We start from the raw sequence: 16,830 nt of genomic DNA on the forward strand, positions 1-16,830 counted from the left end.
CTCCGTGCGACCTACATGACGCTTCACTAAACTAAGAACCGGCTGCCACTGCTCATTAATCTTTTCAATCCAGCGATCCTCCAGAATGTGCAACTCCTGCAAAGACAACTCGTTTATTCGTTCCGCGAACTCTGGCCGTTGTCCTAGAAATGCCTTGCGCTCTGTCTCTACTCTGGACTATAAAATCCAGGAAAAAAAAAAAGAAAAAAAAAGAGGTCAGTAATGGCTCCTTATGTAGTCCGCACCAAGGTGTCTTAAAAAATCATGATCAGGCGAAAACAACATACCAGCTCCTTTGTATAAGTCTCCAGTTTCTCAGTCATGTCCTTGCTCATAGCACTCCATGATTGCCGAATACTTCTCTGCTGCTCCATATTCTGGAGGAAAAACCGAGATCGCCTTACAATATGCGAATCGATCATATCCATAAGAGTCTCTTCATCCTGCGGAGTCTCCGGTGCTTGGCTCACAAGGTCCGACAACGTCCTGTCCTCATCCTCTTGAACCGCTCTCTCCTGCCCTTGAGCATGTTGCGATTGCCCAATCTCCTCCATAACGACCCGTGAAAGCACATACGTGGACAGAACCAGGACCAGCTGCTCTGTCCTGTCCCCGATCGAGTCATCCAAATAACTCCTCCTGATCGTATGCAAGAGCAGACCCAGGCCAGTGGACTGGTTATTGGACGGATGGATATTGTGCCCGATCCCGAAGCAACCCTCTTTCCTCAGCTCATCCAACCACTTGAAAGCCACGTTCCTGAACTCCCTTGCGTCGTGCCGATCCAGGATTGGCCAGCATTCCTTAAATCGATCATGCGCCTGTGCCTTATCCAACCTCGTGAATAGAAACCAAAGCACAAACTCCAAAGCCTTAGTGGATTGATGTCCCCTTGCGAATACGTGCCTGTGAAGCTCTAGTGGTTTTGAAGTATTGATTCCATAGCCACGCGAGTTGATGATGAAGTGCTGCTGTTGCCTTGATGGTTGAGCTGGCTGGTTTAGTGGTCGAGATGTTCCTGAAGATATTTGAGACGAAGCATTACGCGACCTTGCGAGATCCTGAGGCGTATCGGTCGGCGGGGAAGAGACAGATGAGGGCTTTAAAGCATGCTCCTGTACGCCAAGGAGGATGAGGTTTGTGAAAAATATTGAGCGGATGTTCTCCGGCGACGAAAGATATTGAGAAGATGACGGCGGTTGGGTGTTGGCAGCGGTGGAATTGAGAGGATTGAATGTCGACATTGCTCAGGTATGACGCAGCCGCACGCGAGACATGGCTCCGCCGTCCTGAAGTATATGTTCTCGCGGAGGGTTCAACGCAAGCTCGGTCCTGAGCGGATGTTCGAGGTCAATGAAATTGCTTTCGGAGAGGATGAGCGAGGACGATCCAGCAGCATGGTATCTTCACCTCCACATAAACAACATAACGCGACTGGCACGTGACGTTTATCGAGCGCCAAAGAAATCGGGTTATGGGCGAAACCAGGATGGACTCCTAGTGAAAGATATCAGAATACTCATGTCGGCACTTTGGATATTATTGATCAAACTGAAATTGATATGTCTGTATTCTTATTCTATATGGCTCTGGATGAGATCGTCTATTTTCAGAATGTGCTTGACGAGCTGTGTCGCGAGGAGGATCTGCTGTCTCTTCGAGATCAGGGGATCGTACACAAACTGGTCCTTCATATCGTTCGTGCCCTTGTACAGGCAGTCGACTCCCAGTCGACTGTTGTTCTCCGTCACCTGACGCGATTTGACGTCGGCCAAGGTCTCAATGGGCGGCAATCCAGAGTTCTCAGCGAGGGCAAGGGGAACGGCCTCAAGCGCCTCAGCAAAGGCACGCATTGCATACTGATGCACGCTCGACACCTCGTCCGCAGCCTTCGAGACAGCCAACGAGCAGGAAATTTCGGCAGCGCCACCTCCGTAGACCACACGGTTATCCTTGACCAGGTTGCGGACGACACAAATGGCATCATGAAGCGAGCGCTTGGCCTCGTCAATGATCATCTTGTTGCCTCCACGGACAAAAACAGTGACAGCGCGGGTGTTGGCGCACTCCTCGATGACAAGCATGCGGTCCTTGGTTGTTCCAAAGCTCAATTCGCGAATAACCCCAGCGTGTCCAAGTTTCTCAGGAGCGAGGTCCTCAAAGCGAGGAACAATGCGTCCATTAGTAGCAATTGCAATCAACTAGCAGATACAAATATGAAAACGCAAATTGTTAGAAAAACAGAAGAGACCGTCGTAAAACTTGTAAAACCAAGAAATGGTCACGTCCATACCTCGATCTCGGGACCACCGACCCAGCGGACACTTGGAAGCTTGTTTTGCATCAGCAAATGGTTGGCCTCATCATCGAATCCCCATTGGCAAATGACGAGGTTGGCGCCAGTGTCCTTGACCTGCTTGATCATAAGCTCGAACTTCTCCTTCTCGTACGACTGTAACTTCTTGTACTCCTCCACTGAGGTGATGTCCAGCTTATGCTTGGTCTTGGGCTTTGGTGGCTCGAACGCGCAGGTCAAAATGGCGATCTTGGCGTCCTTGACTTCACGAGGCATCTGAGGGTGAGAAAAGTCTTTGTCGATGACAACGCCCTTGACCAACACGGTATCTGCCAATGATCCTCCGACCTTGCCGTCCACTTTGATCAACTCGAAATCGACGTCCCTGCGCTCCAAATCTGCAACCTGAAGAACAGCATCCACTGCAATCCTAGCATACTGATCATGGCACTTTGAAACACTAGAATGATGATATTGAGAGTATAGAGGGATTAGTATGGTGCCGCAAGTGAGCTGTCTCAGAGGGAGAAAAAAAGAAAAAAAAAAAAAAGGACACGATGTATTGGCACATACATTTTGCTTCCCAAGCTGGTCTTGGCAGTCTTGTAGAGGTTCTCAGTGTTCTCCCGCGAAAATTCAACCGTGTCAGAGATGGAATCCAAATGGGTAATAGCGATGTTGCACGCACGCTCGAATCCATCAGAGATGCGAATAGGGTGAATACCGCGATCCAGCAAATGCTCAGCCTGCTCCAACAATGCGCCAGCCATGACTAAAGAGGACATGAAAAAGTAAATCGAACATAAATATTGAGTGAGTGGGGACCTTAGCGACAAAAGTCAATAGCCCGGAAATGCCATATCATCCATGCAGTCATAATGATTATTGCCACATACCAACGACACCAGTAGTTCCGTCTCCGATCTCATCGTCCTGCGACTTTGACAGTTGGACCAACAATTTTCCGATCTGGTGCTGAACATCCATTTGGTCAAGGATTGTGGCACCGTCGTTGGTAACGGTGATTTCACCATCTGGGGAGATCAAGATTTTATCGAGACCTGTTGTTGTGACCCGACAAATAGAATCGCGAAGCAGTTAGCCTGGGAGCTCAATATTGTCCATTGTGAATTCAGTTGCACATCGTATGCAATGTCTGTGTCAAGAATATAGCATACCACGGGGTCCGAGTGAAGTCTTGATGATGTTGGCAATGGTCTTGGCAGCTAGGATGTGGGACTAACGTTGTGAGAGCGTACAAAGAATTTAAAACTAGGTGAGATGAGGACCAGACTTGACGTGAACTCGCTGATGACCATAATATGAACAGCGATAATTCAGCGATACTTTGGGTGTTCCTCCCACCCAAGCATCTTCCTGAAATGTGTTGCTTTGATGAACGTGTGTGGGACAAGCGTCGGCATTTTTAATATCGCGAGCTGATCAGGATGAGTGGTTCCCTGGAGATGAGGCTCGTGTGTGTACCTTTTGCGCCTCGATGCCGCTGAGTCTGGACTTTTTCTGCTGCTCCCTGAGGATGATGAAAGGTCTCCCATATTCGTCCTGAGCGTAGACCGCGTTCATGCCATCCATATTGAGAGGTTGTTGGATGGAAGGAGAGGGATGGGGATGGAAGGTTGATGATGAGAACCCAGTTCCAGGTTTTACTTGGGGGGAGGGGGTCGTGGGCTGCTCTGCCTCTGCAGGTTTTCACAACAAGCCATCAACAGAAAGGCACCCGCAGGCCTTGCGATGCCCTCTGCTTCCTGGTTACGTACTTTGGATCCAGACATACGCGCGCGTCCCTCGCTGGCAGAGTACGCGGCATCGAACGCTTTCGAGTGACTGACAAGACCGAGCAAGGGAACGACACACACACACACACACACACACACACATATTCAACCAGCATCTGCTTCACACCTTCCACTCGCGTCTCATTCCTCATTCTCCATCCTATCCTTTGATCGATTCATCCATACCCCTCCACTTCATTTCACTCGCCAGTCAAGAAAACACGCCTTAGCCCATCATGGTACGGCACGACCTCTTTTCATACTCACTCGAGAAAGAGACATGGAACTAAGCAACCAACCAACCAACCAACCAACCAACACGAACCACCGGGGTCAATATGCAGGACGACTTCTAACCAACCTTCTACTCTCACTTTCCAATAGTCGATTATGGAGTATAACGGAGGTGCGGTGGTGGCCATGGTTGGCAAGAACTGCGTGGCCATTGCCTGCGACAAACGCCTCGGTGTCCAGGCCATGACCATCTCGACCGATTTCAAAAAGACTTTTCAGGTCACCCCAAAGACATATATCGGACTCCCCGGTCTCGCCACGGATGTCCAGACTCTGTAAGAGGACGTTGTCCTAATCCAAGCAAAAAAACAAAAGCAAAATCAGGAACAAATGGATACACGCGTACGCGTTCTCTGGATGTTTTTTTTTCTTCTGCTGACCACCCTTTTACATCTCACTTATCGTGTTGGTTATCAAAATAACAGGGCAGAAAAGTTTCGATTCAAGGTCAACATGTACAGATTGAAGGAAGAGCGCGAAATCGAACCCAGAACCTTGGCCCATCTCGTCTCTTCGACGCTCTATGAACGACGGTACGGATCCAGTTAGCGAACACGCCGCATACAATCGGATGGGAACCATTGCTCCACGGGGCCTGTCGCTTATCTACTAGTATTTATGTGCTACTATGCCTCCTTTGACAATATAGATTCGGCCCTTGGTTTGTAGAGCCAGTGGTTGCAGGATTGGACAAGGAGAACAGGCCATTCATTTGCTCGACAGATCTGATCGGATGCATCAACTTTGCAAAGGACTTTGTCGTCTCTGGAACCACTTCCGACCAGTTGTACGGAATGTGCGAGTCCCTCTGGGAGCCCGACCTGGTATGTTTAGAGTCTGCTTTTTCAGATATTCAGATATACGGGATATGGATGGAGAATGGCGACTCATTGGATAAACATATGATCTAACAGGAACGTTATGTACAATACTTCTTTTTTTTTTTCTTTTTTGTGTGTGGGCTTTGTAGGAACCTGAGGACTTGTTCGAGACTATCTCGCAGGCGTTGATGAACGCTGTCGACCGCGACTGTTTGAGTGGTTGGGGAGCAGAGGTCACTGTCATGTAAGTCGACCGGATTCGGATGGACGCAGGAATGAAAGACTGTATCCAAGCTGAATCTAACGGCCATTCGCATTTTTTTTACACAGTACGCCCGAGAAGGTCATCACTCGCACGCTCAGAAGTCGTCAGGTATGGTCTTACCCTCTCTGCAGGCTTACTATTGCATCTTGTTTTCACTATGGATTTGACATTAACTGGATACTTACCAATTCTTGCTTTATTTAAATGCTACTGCTGTTATATAGGACTAAACCTGTTGTCATTGGGATATATGTGCGGTCGACGAGGGGCTCATAAAGAGAATTTATTACAGGACAATAAAAATGATGAAAAAACAAGAGACCCAGCTATGATATATCCATTCGACGTATATCCAAGGGAGACCAGAATCCAAGCGACAGAGCTGGTGACAATGTGCATCATTTAGAGATGAAAATGATTGTGTTATTACAGACGATATGATTAAAAAAGTATTGTGGGTGTGGCTATGGCTATGGCTATGGCTATGGCTGCACGATGGTATGCTGCACCGAGATATACGATATATGCTGATCAGGCCGCATGTGCAACTACTTGGTGCTGGTCTTCATGCCTGCAATGATACTGCTCAGCATCAAATCCTTGGACTTGATCAGCTTTGAAAAGAAGTTACCAAAGTTGCTGCCGAACAAAGGCAGGCTCGTGACACCAGTCTTGGGTCCAGTCGCGAGGATCATGAAGGCTGGTGAACCCGATGCCTCTGCCAGCTTGGCAGTCTTTTCGGCAGCCCGGATGTCGCTTGTCGAGGTCGAGGCAGAAGCTTCGATCAACGCCACCAGGTTCTTGGCCGCCGTGGGGCCGGTGGAGCTGCATGCAGCAGCGGTGGGCACCTTGGAAAAGTCGGCGCAATCGCCCAAGGCAAAGATATGTGGGAAGGAATCGTTGGCCAACTGCAGGGTCTTTCGGACCTTGATGACATGTGTGTCTTGGTGGACCAGGGTGCTTGGGTCAAAGTTGTCCTGGCCCTCAGGCTTGAGCGTGGATATGTATGAGGTGTTGATTTTGATGCCGACGGTATAGAACTGCATATCAGATTCGATGGTCTGGCCGCTCGTGAGACGAATGGTAGTAGGACCGTTACGGATCGGATGCTCGTAGTCCAGACCTTCGATGTGGGCGCGCTCGTTCAAGACGACGTTCACTCCGAGTCCCTGAAGGTGCTTCAAGCTCGAGGATTTCAGGCTGTCGGCATAACCAGGGTAATCGACCAAGGCAGAAGTCGCGTGGATCAGGGTGACCTTCTTATCGGGGAACGCGTTCTTGATCTCGCCCGAGAGCTCAACTCCGGAGGAACCACCACCAACGACGACAACACTTTTACTCTTGGTGAGCTCAGCGCGCGCCTTGGAGGTGATTGAAATGGCCTCAGCAGAAGAGGAGGATGCGGTGTATTCTGTAGTGGCGGAATTGCTGGAACCCGTGCAAAGGACCAGGTAGTCAAAGGGGACAGTGGTACCGGATTGGAGGACGACGTGGTGGTGGTAGACCTGGGCGAGCGAATCTTTGATAATACGGTGTGGGGAACCCTTAGGGAATAGGTCAGTGTAGGGGATCCAGACCTTGTTGCCGTACTCCTCATCGACCAAGGCACGGAATGCGCCCAATCTATGGAAGCGGGCATCGTTCCTAGCATCACAAGTAGAATGAGTGCAGGCACATTAGCCCAGAAGGCGCTAGTTTTATAAACGATGATGTGTGATGTGTGCATGCGCACGTATCTCTGCTCGAAGGAAGAAAAAGAACATACTTTTCGACGAGGGTGATGTGGATGGTCTTCTTGGAGGACTTGAGCGAGCTCAGGAGCTGGGTGATGACATTGATTCCAGCATAAGATCCGCCGACAACGACGACCTTGATAGGATTGGCTGCAGAAGACATTCTTTTTGTTTCCTCTGTAGTGCGATGGAGATGGGAGGTAATGTGTGAGTGAGGCCGAGTGCGTTGCTTTTAGCCTGGTATGGAAGCGAAAGAGAGAGAGAAAGAGCGAAAGAGTGAGTGTTGGTTGGAGTCACTGTCCGGGGGTATTGGATCATCGAGATCGGTATTTATATGCGGATAAAAAATAAGCGGGAGCTGGTTCGAGACCTACCCTGAGCTCATTTTGATGCACTAGCCAGACACGCAGACGGACATCCTGCAGGCCGCAGAGCCCGCCACCGCTCGAGCGGAGCTTGCTTGAGTCTGGCAATAGACTTGTGCTTCCACAGGTTACAGGTTACAGGCTATCAGACGCAGCTGTCGTGCTTTGTGGCCTCGAGCTGCCTTTTGATTTTTAAGACTCGAGCCAAACTGGTGGCAAACAGCTTTCTTGCCAGGAGATGGGGCGCTGTGATTGGATGCGCCAAATTATTCATCGCAAATAACTTCCCTGCCCGCTTTGCTGCTCACCACCGACAGGTTTCCTGCCCAAACAGCTTTTCCTCAGCCACCCTGCGCTCACCACGGACAACGGACAGCTGTATAAAAGTACGATAGACTATTAGACTATTTAAGAGTGAAGTTATTACTTTCTCAAGGAGTTGCAAGTGAGCGACGCACCTTTGACCTCTTTCGAATTTACTCCAGGAAGTGAAGAAAGCGAGACTTTTCAACTGAAAGGCTCGCGCTGCTTTTCCTTTCTTTTCACACTCCTTCTCTTCGTTGGCTCTCACCTCTTACGAATACACATGCAAAAAGAGGTTTTCCTGTTTGTTGATTTGATCGAAATGCAACTACGTTTTATCATTCAAACAGCAGGTGAGAAACAACAACTCGTCGCTATCTGGCTCTTAAATGATGTTAGAGCGGTGTGTATTTTACAAACGGGCAGCTGTCCTCTACCTGTCCCGCTGTCCCCCCCCCCCCCCCCCCCTTCCTTTTTCAGGCTCAAGAAGTTGGCTTCGACATGTTCAGCGACCTCCAGAACCGTCCAGAGAACAAATCGCCCGACTTGACCAGCCATGCCGCAATGCCTCCAAACCACGTTCCAACAACTGGCAAATGACAGACCCCTCCCATCGGATTCATAGCCAGCACCATCTGCTGTCGAATTGGCACATAATCCTCCAGCTTGTTCCATGACCGGCAGAGATATCCATCTGCCTCATCGTTCTCTGGCTCTTCATCCCCGCTCCGTCTTCTCGCAATCCTCTTTTCTTCCTTGTGAACCAGCTTGACAAGGTTTCGTGCACAGGTCTCACCGGCAGCAACCGCAGCCATGCAGGTCGGCACTGGATCTGCAGTCGACACATCACCAATTGCGAAGATATGCGGAAATGCGTCATGTTCCAGCTGCAGCGTCGGCTTGACTTTGATAGCCTTTGTCTGAGGATTCAGCATCTTTTCGAAATCAAACGGCTTGTCGCTCTTATTTTTGCCATCGGCCTTGCTCTCAGGTGGAGGACGCAATGTCGAAAGGAGGCCCGTGTCAACTGACAAGCCGATCGAAAAGAACTGCAGATCACTCTGGAATGTCTTGCCTGAACCCTTAAGTTTGATCGTCCTCTCTGCTCTCTGGATAGAATTCTCCTTTGACAAGCCAGGGATTTCTGCAAGCTCATTCAAAATCACCTCGACACCCTCCTTCTCCAAATACCGAAGCGCCTCATCCTTGAAGCTCTGCGGGAACTTGGGGTAGTCCACAAGGGCCGATTCCGAATGGATCAACGTGATGCTCTTGCTCGGGAACGCATACTTGATTTCTGAGGCCAATTCGACACCGCAAGCTCCACCGCCAACAACGACAATCCGCTCCGACTGACGGACGTCCTCCTGGGCCTTTTCCATCAGCTTTATTCCATCGGCAGAATTGTTGACCCTCCATTTGGATGGTGATGGGTTCGTGGATCCTGTAGCGATCACAAGGTAGTCAAAATCGACTCGATGAGGGTCAGATCCTTCAGCTGCGCGTTCATCAGCCAAGGTGATGTCTGATGCGGAAGACATTGGCTCGCTAGCCGAAAGCAGGACGTGGTCGAAAAAGACCTTCTCCACTGTGCCACGTACGACTTTATGCGGGGAACTCTCGAGAAAGAGATTGGTGTAGGGGATCCAGAGGTTTTTGATAAAGTCTTTCTGGACTAGAGCGCGGTATGATGCAATGCAATGATACATGGCATCTCGGCTATGTAACGAAAACATTGACCAATTCTTAATATCAAGATCGTATGCTGGACCCAGTTTTTTTTTTTTTTTTTTTTTTTAAAAACAAGAACCTCGATGTTATTCTCACCTCTCGATGAGAGTGATGGCCACGTTCGACTCCTTGGGCAGGTTGCGAAGCAGCTTATTGACGCATGCCACGCCGCCATAGGAACCTCCGATGACGACGATATGCAGGGGTTTGTTGGTCTTTGTCATGGTCGAGAACCTTGAAGTTTGAGAATAGGGTGGGAGTGAAAAAAGAGCTGTTAAGGGAGAAGAAGGAGACAATAAAGGAATTGCGAATGAGGGAATGGAGGAATAAGGAATGAATGAGAGACAGATGAGTAAAGAAAGGGTTGAATCGCAATTGTGCTTTCTGCGCAAGTGCGAGATATCAGGAATAAGACAGCATTGACTTAGTATGACCTCAGCGGTGGTATTCATTCGTCCTTCGATTGGGGCAGCAACAGCAACAGCGGGACTAAGATGAACTCCATAGCGGTGAATGGGTATGCGTGTGTGTGTACATCGACCGACCGGCAGGGCATTAGATGGTTACGATTGCTTTTCTTCCCTTGTGCTGCTGTGTTACAGTTTGCATGTGCTGTATTTTCTTTTAAACGCTACTGTTCGCAGGGCGGCATTCGTCTATTCAACATCGAAGAAAAAGGGCGTGCCACGGATAGATCTTGCCACAGAAACGCACCCCCTCCTTCTCTTCTGCCTAGATTCCCTAGGAGGACTTACAGCTGCAGCTGAACGCAAGGACGCGTTAGTGTTTGTTTGCTGTGCTTCGAGTTTCGACTCAGCCCATTGGGTCGAAGCATAGCCAAGGGCTGGGCTGGGTTCTGCATGTACTTAAGGAGCATTTTGTATTTACATTTATTCGCTGTAGGCTGCTGGCCAGGAGGATCCCCCTCTCTCTCACTATCTCTTAAAAATGGGTATGCAGTCACTTCGTCGCCCTTGCACGAAAATCCGCAATCCATCCCCCAGAGGAGCAAGGATATATAGAAACCATCCATCAACCATCGCCTATGTTCGACGCTGCCCACGGACATCAAAATCGCCATCCCAATCTTCATCAGCCCATGGATACGAAAAAACTAAAAAAAAAATTCACAACAAAATCGATCGACGCTTGGATGAAGTACAAATGAACCGCAACTCGATTGATGCATCTAGAAAACGAACTGTGAATCAATCCTTCCTGGTGAACCTCTGATTCAACAATCGTGGGCAACAATCCCTCGACTGGATGCACTCGACTCAACTGGATGAAGTTATGCTCGATCTGGACCAGTTTTGCAGACATGAAAGACGACTTGATCGGACAGCAGGAGGAAGCCAGATACTTTGATTCCGCCACCAATCCTTCGATTGTACCTCAGACATAATCATTGTCGGATCGATCCCAACAGCGCGAGCTTTATATTTCAGGGTTTCAGTATCTGACTCATCCTCTATCCTTTTTTTTTTCTGCTTCCACCATCAACAGGTAAAGGAAAACCAAGAGGTCTTCAGGCTGCTCGCAAGCTCCGCACCACTCGCCGCGAGAACCGTTGGGCTGACAAGCACTACAAGCGTCAGGCTCTCGGAACCGCCTTCCGTTTCTCTCCCTTCGGAGGTTCCTCCCACGCCAAGGGCATCGTTCTCGAGAAGATGTACGTGTTTCGTTCGCTTCCTCTTACTGTGGCGACATTGATTTTTTTTTCTTTCGGGAATACCAACACATGGACGAAAGCAGTTAGTCAGGACTAACAGGAGCCATAAAACCAATTTGGCCCTGTTATTGCAAGATTCAGGAAAGGGCTTCGACAGGCCACCCGGATCAACTCACCTTCAACGAACAGAAGCACTGAAAACGCACTCGACAGGAACAAATCACTCTATTCAGAAGCAGCACGAAATTGTCTGCTTGAGACCGCCAATTACAGAAGGAAATAGCAGCGCCAGTTGAGTATATCGCTAACGATTTGACGCTTCTCAATTACCTGTGTGTTTTCTTTAATAGCGGTGTTGAGGCCAAGCAGCCTAACTCTGCTATTCGCAAGTGTGTCCGTGTCCAGCTTATCAAGAACGGCAAGAAGATCACTGCCTTCGTTCCCAACGATGGTTGCTTGAACTTTGTCGATGAGAACGACGAGGTCCTCATTGCTGGTTTCGGTCGTTCCGGCCACGCGTAAGTCGAGAACCTTGAGCAACACAACTGTATCACTTTTTTTTTTTTTTTTTTTTTTTTAAAAAAAAAGCGACTTGATTGACTAATTCTATCTCTTTGAATTTGTTTATGGATCTAAACAGCGTCGGAGATTTGCCCGGTGTCCGTTTCAAGGTCGTCAAGGTCTCCGGTGTCTCTCTCTTGGCTTTGTGGAAGGAGAAGAAGGAGAAGCCCCGTTCTTAAAGAACAGGACGTTTGGGTCTTCTTTATGTACTGAGCAAACATTTTCGAGCCGAAATAAAATCGATATCAAAAACATGTCTTGTAGCTCTTACCTTTTTTTATTTACAAGACAAGACTGAGGTTGCAAAGTATGAATGGCTGGTTTTTATTTTATTTTTTTATTGCGATGATTGGACTGAAAACTATGAGCTTCATTTATCGTTGCCATACTTCTGTGTCGCTAGTCTGTTCGTATTGATGGAGCTGCAGATGAGGGACCACTGACTCTGGTTGATGACGAACTGCAGAGGCATAGGACATGGGCTTGGCGGCTGTCGTCGTCTTTGAGCCCGGCACAGGCACAGACTGGTGAAGCTCCTTGGACTCGACCACGAATGACGATGATGGTAACACAGCCTCGAACGAGCTGCTGTCCGTCGACTGCGTAAGAACATCCTGCTGTTGATGTTGCTGGTGGTGATGCTCCAGTGATTTCGATGTTGTCACCACAGTCGGAGAGATCGGTCGTGAAGAAAGCGGCAGGAAGCTGTCTCCAAGCACAATCGCATCCTCGACTGTATCCGCGATCAAGGACGATGATGAAGATGAAGAAGTCGAAGACGACCGCCTCAGTCGCTCCTCCCGTTCTCGCTTCAACCGCTGAATCTCATACTCCTCCTCATTGTCCTGATCCGTGCCCGCACGTACCACGACGCTGGTCTGCATCCCCGACGCACACACGACGAATTTGCTGCGCTCGATCCCCGTGCCTGGCACCAGGACGTTCCCGCCAGTTGCAGTCGGTGATGGCAGGGGTGGTGGTGCTGTTGTTGCCCCGACCCAGCTCTTCCAAGAAAACATGGCGGGTCTGTACGAGGCTGAAGGGGTTGAGGGCGAGGTAACAATGTCGGACGATCCGGGCAGTAGACCGCTGGCTTTCATAATCTCGACCTTGACCGTAATACTATGATCCCCACGCACGACGACGGCTCCGCGTGAGACGAGCAAGTACGTTGAAGCATCACAATCGGAGAGGATGTTGCATTTGAAATCGATCGGTTTGAGAGTAAAGTGCCGGGGCAAGAGTGTCATTCCTGTTAACTGGCTGGTCATCGCAATTAACGTTGGCAGCAAGCTAGCTGTAAAATGAAAAGTGAGCAAAGTGATTCAAATTCAATGACCAAGCATAATAATAACAACAAAACATGCATCGAGAAAAAAAAAATCCTTACCATGGAAGGCTCCTCCCTCACCCGAAACCTCGGTCCTGAAGGGCATGATAATCTCGACGCGTCCTGGCCGTACGCCTGCAAGACTCACCCCAAGGGTCTTGCACAGTCCAAACCGTGTCATCATCGCATTCACCCTCTCCCAGTACGTATCCTCTGCCGGCGTCCACAGGATCTCGCTCAACTCGTCCATGCTCATCCCCAGTCCCTCCGCCGCCGCTGCTGACGCGTTTGCCTCCCGATTTGCCAACGCATTCGCACCGTTGCTGCTGTTCCCGCCGCCGTTTCTCGTTGCTGTCGAAGATGATGAAGATGTGAAGTAGCTGAGGGTTTTGATGGCCTTGATGGTCGGGGGGAGTAACTTGATGATCGGTAGAATGACCGTGATGAACTTTAGGATCGTGGCCGGACCCAAGGACAAGAGGATGGCCTTGCGACGATGGGCCTTCAGGAGCGAGAGGGCCACGAGAAATGTCCGCTGCAGCTCCAGTGTGATCCGGTTCACATACTTTGTGGGGACTAGCTTCCGATACGTTGAGAACTTTGATTGTACGTTCGGCATCTGTGATCAATCAGATATGAAGGAGGGAGGAGGGGAGGAGAGGAGGGGGAGGAGTGGCCGAATGTAGAATGGTATCAAGGGAAAATAGAAAAACGGTCGGGATGCAGTGCTCAAAATGCAGGTCCACAAAAGAGCCAGGGCTGGATATACGATAGCTGGTATAGGTTGATCTCGGTGTCTGCTGATGAGCTGATGAGCTGATGAGGCCTGGCAGTGGAGTCGATGGGCGATGGAGGAGGGATGGAATGAAGAGAAGGAGTGGGATCCGACTTTGAAGAGGACGAGAGCGAGAGCGGGAGCGGGCGTGGGCTGGGTCCAGTGCGAACCACGGCTCTTTGTCGCCTCCGCACTCGGCACGTGAAGAAAAGGACGAACCATCGTGTGCACCGTGTGCAGCAGCCGAGCAGAGCGCATCCCAGCCCGATCGGCCAAGTCCATTTTTGTGAACCATTTCTCGTGCGACCAACCGCCCTCTGTCAACACCTCCACAACACACTGCACACAAACATCGCATCCGAGACATCAAAGCTTGGCATTCGTCTTCTTGGATCTCTAGAGAGGGATAGGCCATTCGCGCGTTTATTATTATTACACTCAGCAGGCCGATATATATATATATGTATATATGGTACATAGTGAAAAGAAATATAGTACAAGTATATAACTGGATGCAGAGAGCGTTGTTGCAAGAGTTTCTCCCGACGTAAATGCAATACATAACGCGTGCGCCGGAATGTCTAGTCATAGTCATCATCGTAATCGTCCTCGAAATCTTGGTAGTTATCGTCGTTGTTGTCAATGTCGACGAGGTTCTCCCCAAACTCGGCGTCATCCCCGAGATCTGGTGGCCAGTGACCCTCCTCCGGCATTTCTTCCATTCCTTGTTTGACAGCAACTTCCTCGGCACCACTGTCTCCCATGTCGGTAATGGCATCCCAATTGATCTTTGATGACCGCATCTTCTTTGCTTGTTGACCGCCCTGAGAAGCCACAGAAAGATGCGGCCTCTCCCTTTTGTCCCTGGATCTCGGTGGCTTCTTGGGTGCATGGCGACGCTGCGCCCAGTACTTTGCTTTTTGCTCCGCTTCCAGATACGTTGGCTCCATGATCCTTAAAAGTGCTTGTCTTTCCGATGGCGTTCTCTTGTATTTTTCAAATTCCTGTTCGTCCAGATCCTCGCCAGTCAATTCAACCGATGCCATCTCCTCCTGTGTTCGAGTCACACCCGGATCTGACGCCTTCGCTTCATCGCTGCGTAGCCAGTACTCCAAAGCATTGTCGCTCGCCTCAATGAGCTCCTGTTCAGTCCTTGCTCCAAGTTCGAGCAGGCGTTTGATCCGGTTGATTCGCGCAAGATCTTGAGGCTCCTGGGTCTTTGCCTTCTGAAATGGTGCGGGGGAATATTCGGCCTCCCCCTTTGCAACCTGAATGAGCTCAGCCTGTCGTCTCTCTCGCTCTCTGTTGGCCAAATATGCTGGTGGATACAATCGGGGGTCGGATTTATCGTTTGAAGGCTCGCCGAATCCATTATTTGAATGGGATGAGTCGTGATCCTTGATATCCTGCTCCCCTTCAAAGCTTTCGGGCTCTTCTTCATCAGTATCACCATCGCGCATTACTGAAAGAAATTCGTCTTGAGTCGCAACCTGCTCGAGCTCGGGATCCTGCTCCCATCTATCAAAGTCCTCCTCATCCGAGATCGCACACCCTGCCTTGTCCAGCAAGGTCCACAGCCGCTTGTTGTGTTCCTTAAGATGTCCAAAGTACACAATAACATCCTCCATGTAGTACACCAACTTTTTGTCCTTGATATCACGGGCATTGTTATGAAACGGCAGTTGCTGCGCCCATACAAGCATACACTTTCGTAACTCCTTGTACCGAATTGCTACCGTGGACTTTGCGCTCCTGAACACAAGAGCCACAAACTCGAACAGCTCCTCAGGTACCTTGGTCAGCATCAATCGCACTTCCACTGCCACGATCAGACAGGCGGCAACCATTCCCTGAGGATTGCGGCCCGACGGTAGGCTTGCATCCATCGCGATCGCCATGCATTTTTGAGCCGATGACAACAGACTACGCAGGCTTGACGCTCTCGTTTCGTCCTCCAGGTTGAATCCAAAAGCATCCTGGATATCTTGGGCCAGTCTTTCCATCTCACCTCGCTCGTTAGAGTCCGCAGAACCGATGGTCATAATTCTCTCCAGCATGGTCCACGGATCTTCCTCCGCATTGAGAAGTTGGCTACTGTCAAGATCCAGGATCTTGAGTTCAATCAGGGTCGACTTGACCTGCTTGCACGCGGCTCCGATCTTGTAGGGCGACATCTCTGCTCGGACCGCAATATCGATTAACGTTATTCCTCTCTTGGCCTCCTTGGCGGCGAGGTAAAGACAAGCGAGGGCAGCTCTGGCTGCTGGGTTCCAAAACCGTGGGTTCGAGATGCTCATGATGTTCTTCCAGAGATAGTACGCTCGACTCGAATCGGCGCTCTTGAGTCCGGATCCGCGTGCAACTGTCGCAAGTAGTGTCCGAACTTGCTCAAAGCGCTTACGGCGATACAAACGTATGCGGGTTGCTGCATTCGCGACGGAAATGTATGCGAATGCTCCGTGTCTGGTGTCCGTGAGCAGCGATCGACCGGTGCGAGAAACCAGGGTGGTTCCATAATAGGATGTGTTATCCACTCCCGCCGCGTCTAGCGCGTTGCTCAGAATATTCTCTTGAAGCACATGGCCGCAGTCGCAGCATACGAGAGCACCGACCTCAGGGTCTTCGAGAATGTTGGTGCCATGGCAGCCAGGACATGTTAATTCTGATCGCTGTGCATTGCTGGAAGCTCCTGTGCGATTGCCACGGGTGCTGATGGCGGAGGGTGCGCTAGGAGGCGCCGATATTGCTGTTGCTGCCCTGGACATGAGTATAAGTTTCCTTTGGAGTCGTCCTAGACGATGGAAGCGCCTTGGTGCCTGAGTGTCATGGGAAGGGTGTGTTGACGAGTATGTCAGTACAAATAAAAATAAAAAAATAAAATGCGTTCA

The 16,830-nt window shown here is 49.9% G+C and overlaps 8 protein-coding genes across 8 annotated transcripts; 2 read left to right on the forward strand and 6 right to left on the reverse strand.

The window, feature by feature from the left end:
- Nucleotides 1-216: 216 nt before the first annotated feature.
- On the reverse strand, nt 217-1,435 carry BC939DRAFT_96314 (HAUS augmin-like complex subunit 6 N-terminus-domain-containing protein). Its single transcript, XM_051562025.1, has one exon. The coding sequence runs from the start codon at nt 1,242-1,244 to the stop codon at nt 255-257; it is 990 nt and encodes a 329-aa protein (XP_051414215.1). The 5' UTR covers nt 1,245-1,435; the 3' UTR covers nt 217-254.
- A 139-nt stretch (nt 1,436-1,574) lies between these two features.
- BC939DRAFT_395143 (T-complex protein 1 subunit epsilon) lies at nt 1,575-3,889 on the reverse strand (the record flags this gene model as incomplete). The annotated part of the gene is made up of 6 exons (XM_051552204.1): nt 1,575-2,201; nt 2,294-2,756; nt 2,870-3,068; nt 3,193-3,357; nt 3,475-3,535; nt 3,782-3,889. The coding sequence occupies 6 exons, from the start codon at nt 3,887-3,889 to the stop codon at nt 1,575-1,577; spliced, it is 1,623 nt and encodes a 540-aa protein (XP_051414216.1).
- A 276-nt stretch (nt 3,890-4,165) lies between these two features.
- Nucleotides 4,166-5,984, forward strand: BC939DRAFT_445969 (nucleophile aminohydrolase). Its single transcript, XM_051554878.1, has 7 exons — nt 4,166-4,331; nt 4,477-4,661; nt 4,812-4,919; nt 5,036-5,210; nt 5,357-5,451; nt 5,538-5,580; nt 5,697-5,984. The coding sequence occupies exons 1-7, from the start codon at nt 4,329-4,331 to the stop codon at nt 5,700-5,702; spliced, it is 615 nt and encodes a 204-aa protein (XP_051414217.1). The 5' UTR covers nt 4,166-4,328; the 3' UTR covers nt 5,703-5,984.
- A 36-nt stretch (nt 5,985-6,020) lies between these two features.
- Nucleotides 6,021-7,368, reverse strand: BC939DRAFT_475536 (uncharacterized protein; the record flags this gene model as incomplete). Its single annotated transcript, XM_051558504.1, has 2 exons — nt 6,021-7,116; nt 7,238-7,368. 2 exons carry the CDS (start codon nt 7,366-7,368, stop codon nt 6,021-6,023), a joined length of 1,227 nt encoding a protein of 408 aa, XP_051414218.1.
- A 966-nt stretch (nt 7,369-8,334) lies between these two features.
- BC939DRAFT_445974 (uncharacterized protein) lies at nt 8,335-10,532 on the reverse strand. The gene is made up of 2 exons (XM_051554879.1): nt 9,701-10,532; nt 8,335-9,592 (listed from the first exon to the last, which is right to left on the reverse strand). The coding sequence occupies exons 1-2, from the start codon at nt 10,054-10,056 to the stop codon at nt 8,356-8,358; spliced, it is 1,593 nt and encodes a 530-aa protein (XP_051414219.1). The 5' UTR covers nt 10,057-10,532; the 3' UTR covers nt 8,335-8,355.
- Nucleotides 10,533-12,091, forward strand: BC939DRAFT_445976 (ribosomal protein s23). The gene is made up of 4 exons (XM_051554880.1): nt 10,533-10,556; nt 11,111-11,276; nt 11,627-11,794; nt 11,917-12,091. Exons 1-4 carry the CDS (start codon nt 10,553-10,555, stop codon nt 12,014-12,016), a joined length of 438 nt encoding a protein of 145 aa, XP_051414220.1. The 5' UTR covers nt 10,533-10,552; the 3' UTR covers nt 12,017-12,091.
- A 62-nt stretch (nt 12,092-12,153) lies between these two features.
- On the reverse strand, nt 12,154-14,135 carry BC939DRAFT_445977 (uncharacterized protein). Its single transcript, XM_051554881.1, has 2 exons — nt 13,228-14,135; nt 12,154-13,134 (listed from the first exon to the last, which is right to left on the reverse strand). The coding sequence occupies exons 1-2, from the start codon at nt 13,784-13,786 to the stop codon at nt 12,212-12,214; spliced, it is 1,482 nt and encodes a 493-aa protein (XP_051414221.1). The 5' UTR covers nt 13,787-14,135; the 3' UTR covers nt 12,154-12,211.
- Nucleotides 14,136-14,346: 211 nt separating this feature from the next.
- On the reverse strand, nt 14,347-16,789 carry BC939DRAFT_491544 (uncharacterized protein). The gene has a single exon (XM_051559492.1). It carries the CDS (start codon nt 16,705-16,707, stop codon nt 14,524-14,526), a length of 2,184 nt encoding a protein of 727 aa, XP_051414222.1. The 5' UTR covers nt 16,708-16,789; the 3' UTR covers nt 14,347-14,523.
- Between the last annotated feature and the right edge of the window lie 41 nt (nt 16,790-16,830).

The sequence above is a fragment of the Gamsiella multidivaricata genome (assembly GCF_025024155.1).
Source record: "Gamsiella multidivaricata strain RSA 2152 chromosome Unknown BC939scaffold_19, whole genome shotgun sequence".
Classification (NCBI taxonomy): Eukaryota; Fungi; Mortierellomycota; class Mortierellomycetes; order Mortierellales; family Mortierellaceae; genus Gamsiella; species Gamsiella multidivaricata.

Excerpts from the sequence above, each read along its gene's own strand:
- BC939DRAFT_445977 (XM_051554881.1), bottom strand. The coding sequence starts at position 13,786 with ATGCCGAACGTACAATCAAAGTTCTCAACGTATCGGAAGCTAGTCCCC. Across the intron at positions 13,135-13,227 it reads TGAGGGAGGAGCCTTCCATG|CTAGCTTGCTGCCAACGTTA; the intron begins GTAAGGATTTTT and ends TTCATTTTACAG.
- BC939DRAFT_445976 (XM_051554880.1), top strand. Across the intron at positions 11,277-11,626 it reads GGCATCGTTCTCGAGAAGAT|CGGTGTTGAGGCCAAGCAGC; the intron begins GTACGTGTTTCG and ends TTTCTTTAATAG. Across the intron at positions 11,795-11,916 it reads TTCGGTCGTTCCGGCCACGC|CGTCGGAGATTTGCCCGGTG; the intron begins GTAAGTCGAGAA and ends GGATCTAAACAG.
- BC939DRAFT_491544 (XM_051559492.1), bottom strand. The coding sequence starts at position 16,707 with ATGTCCAGGGCAGCAACAGCAATATCGGCGCCTCCTAGCGCACCCTCC.
- BC939DRAFT_445974 (XM_051554879.1), bottom strand. The coding sequence starts at position 10,056 with ATGAATACCACCGCTGAGGTCATACTAAGTCAATGCTGTCTTATTCCT. Across the intron at positions 9,593-9,700 it reads GCCATCACTCTCATCGAGAG|CCGAGATGCCATGTATCATT; the intron begins GTGAGAATAACA and ends TTCGTTACATAG.
- BC939DRAFT_96314 (XM_051562025.1), bottom strand. The coding sequence starts at position 1,244 with ATGTCGACATTCAATCCTCTCAATTCCACCGCTGCCAACACCCAACCG.
- BC939DRAFT_445969 (XM_051554878.1), top strand. Across the intron at positions 4,920-5,035 it reads TCGACGCTCTATGAACGACG|ATTCGGCCCTTGGTTTGTAG; the intron begins GTACGGATCCAG and ends TTGACAATATAG. Across the intron at positions 5,211-5,356 it reads CCCTCTGGGAGCCCGACCTG|GAACCTGAGGACTTGTTCGA; the intron begins GTATGTTTAGAG and ends TGGGCTTTGTAG.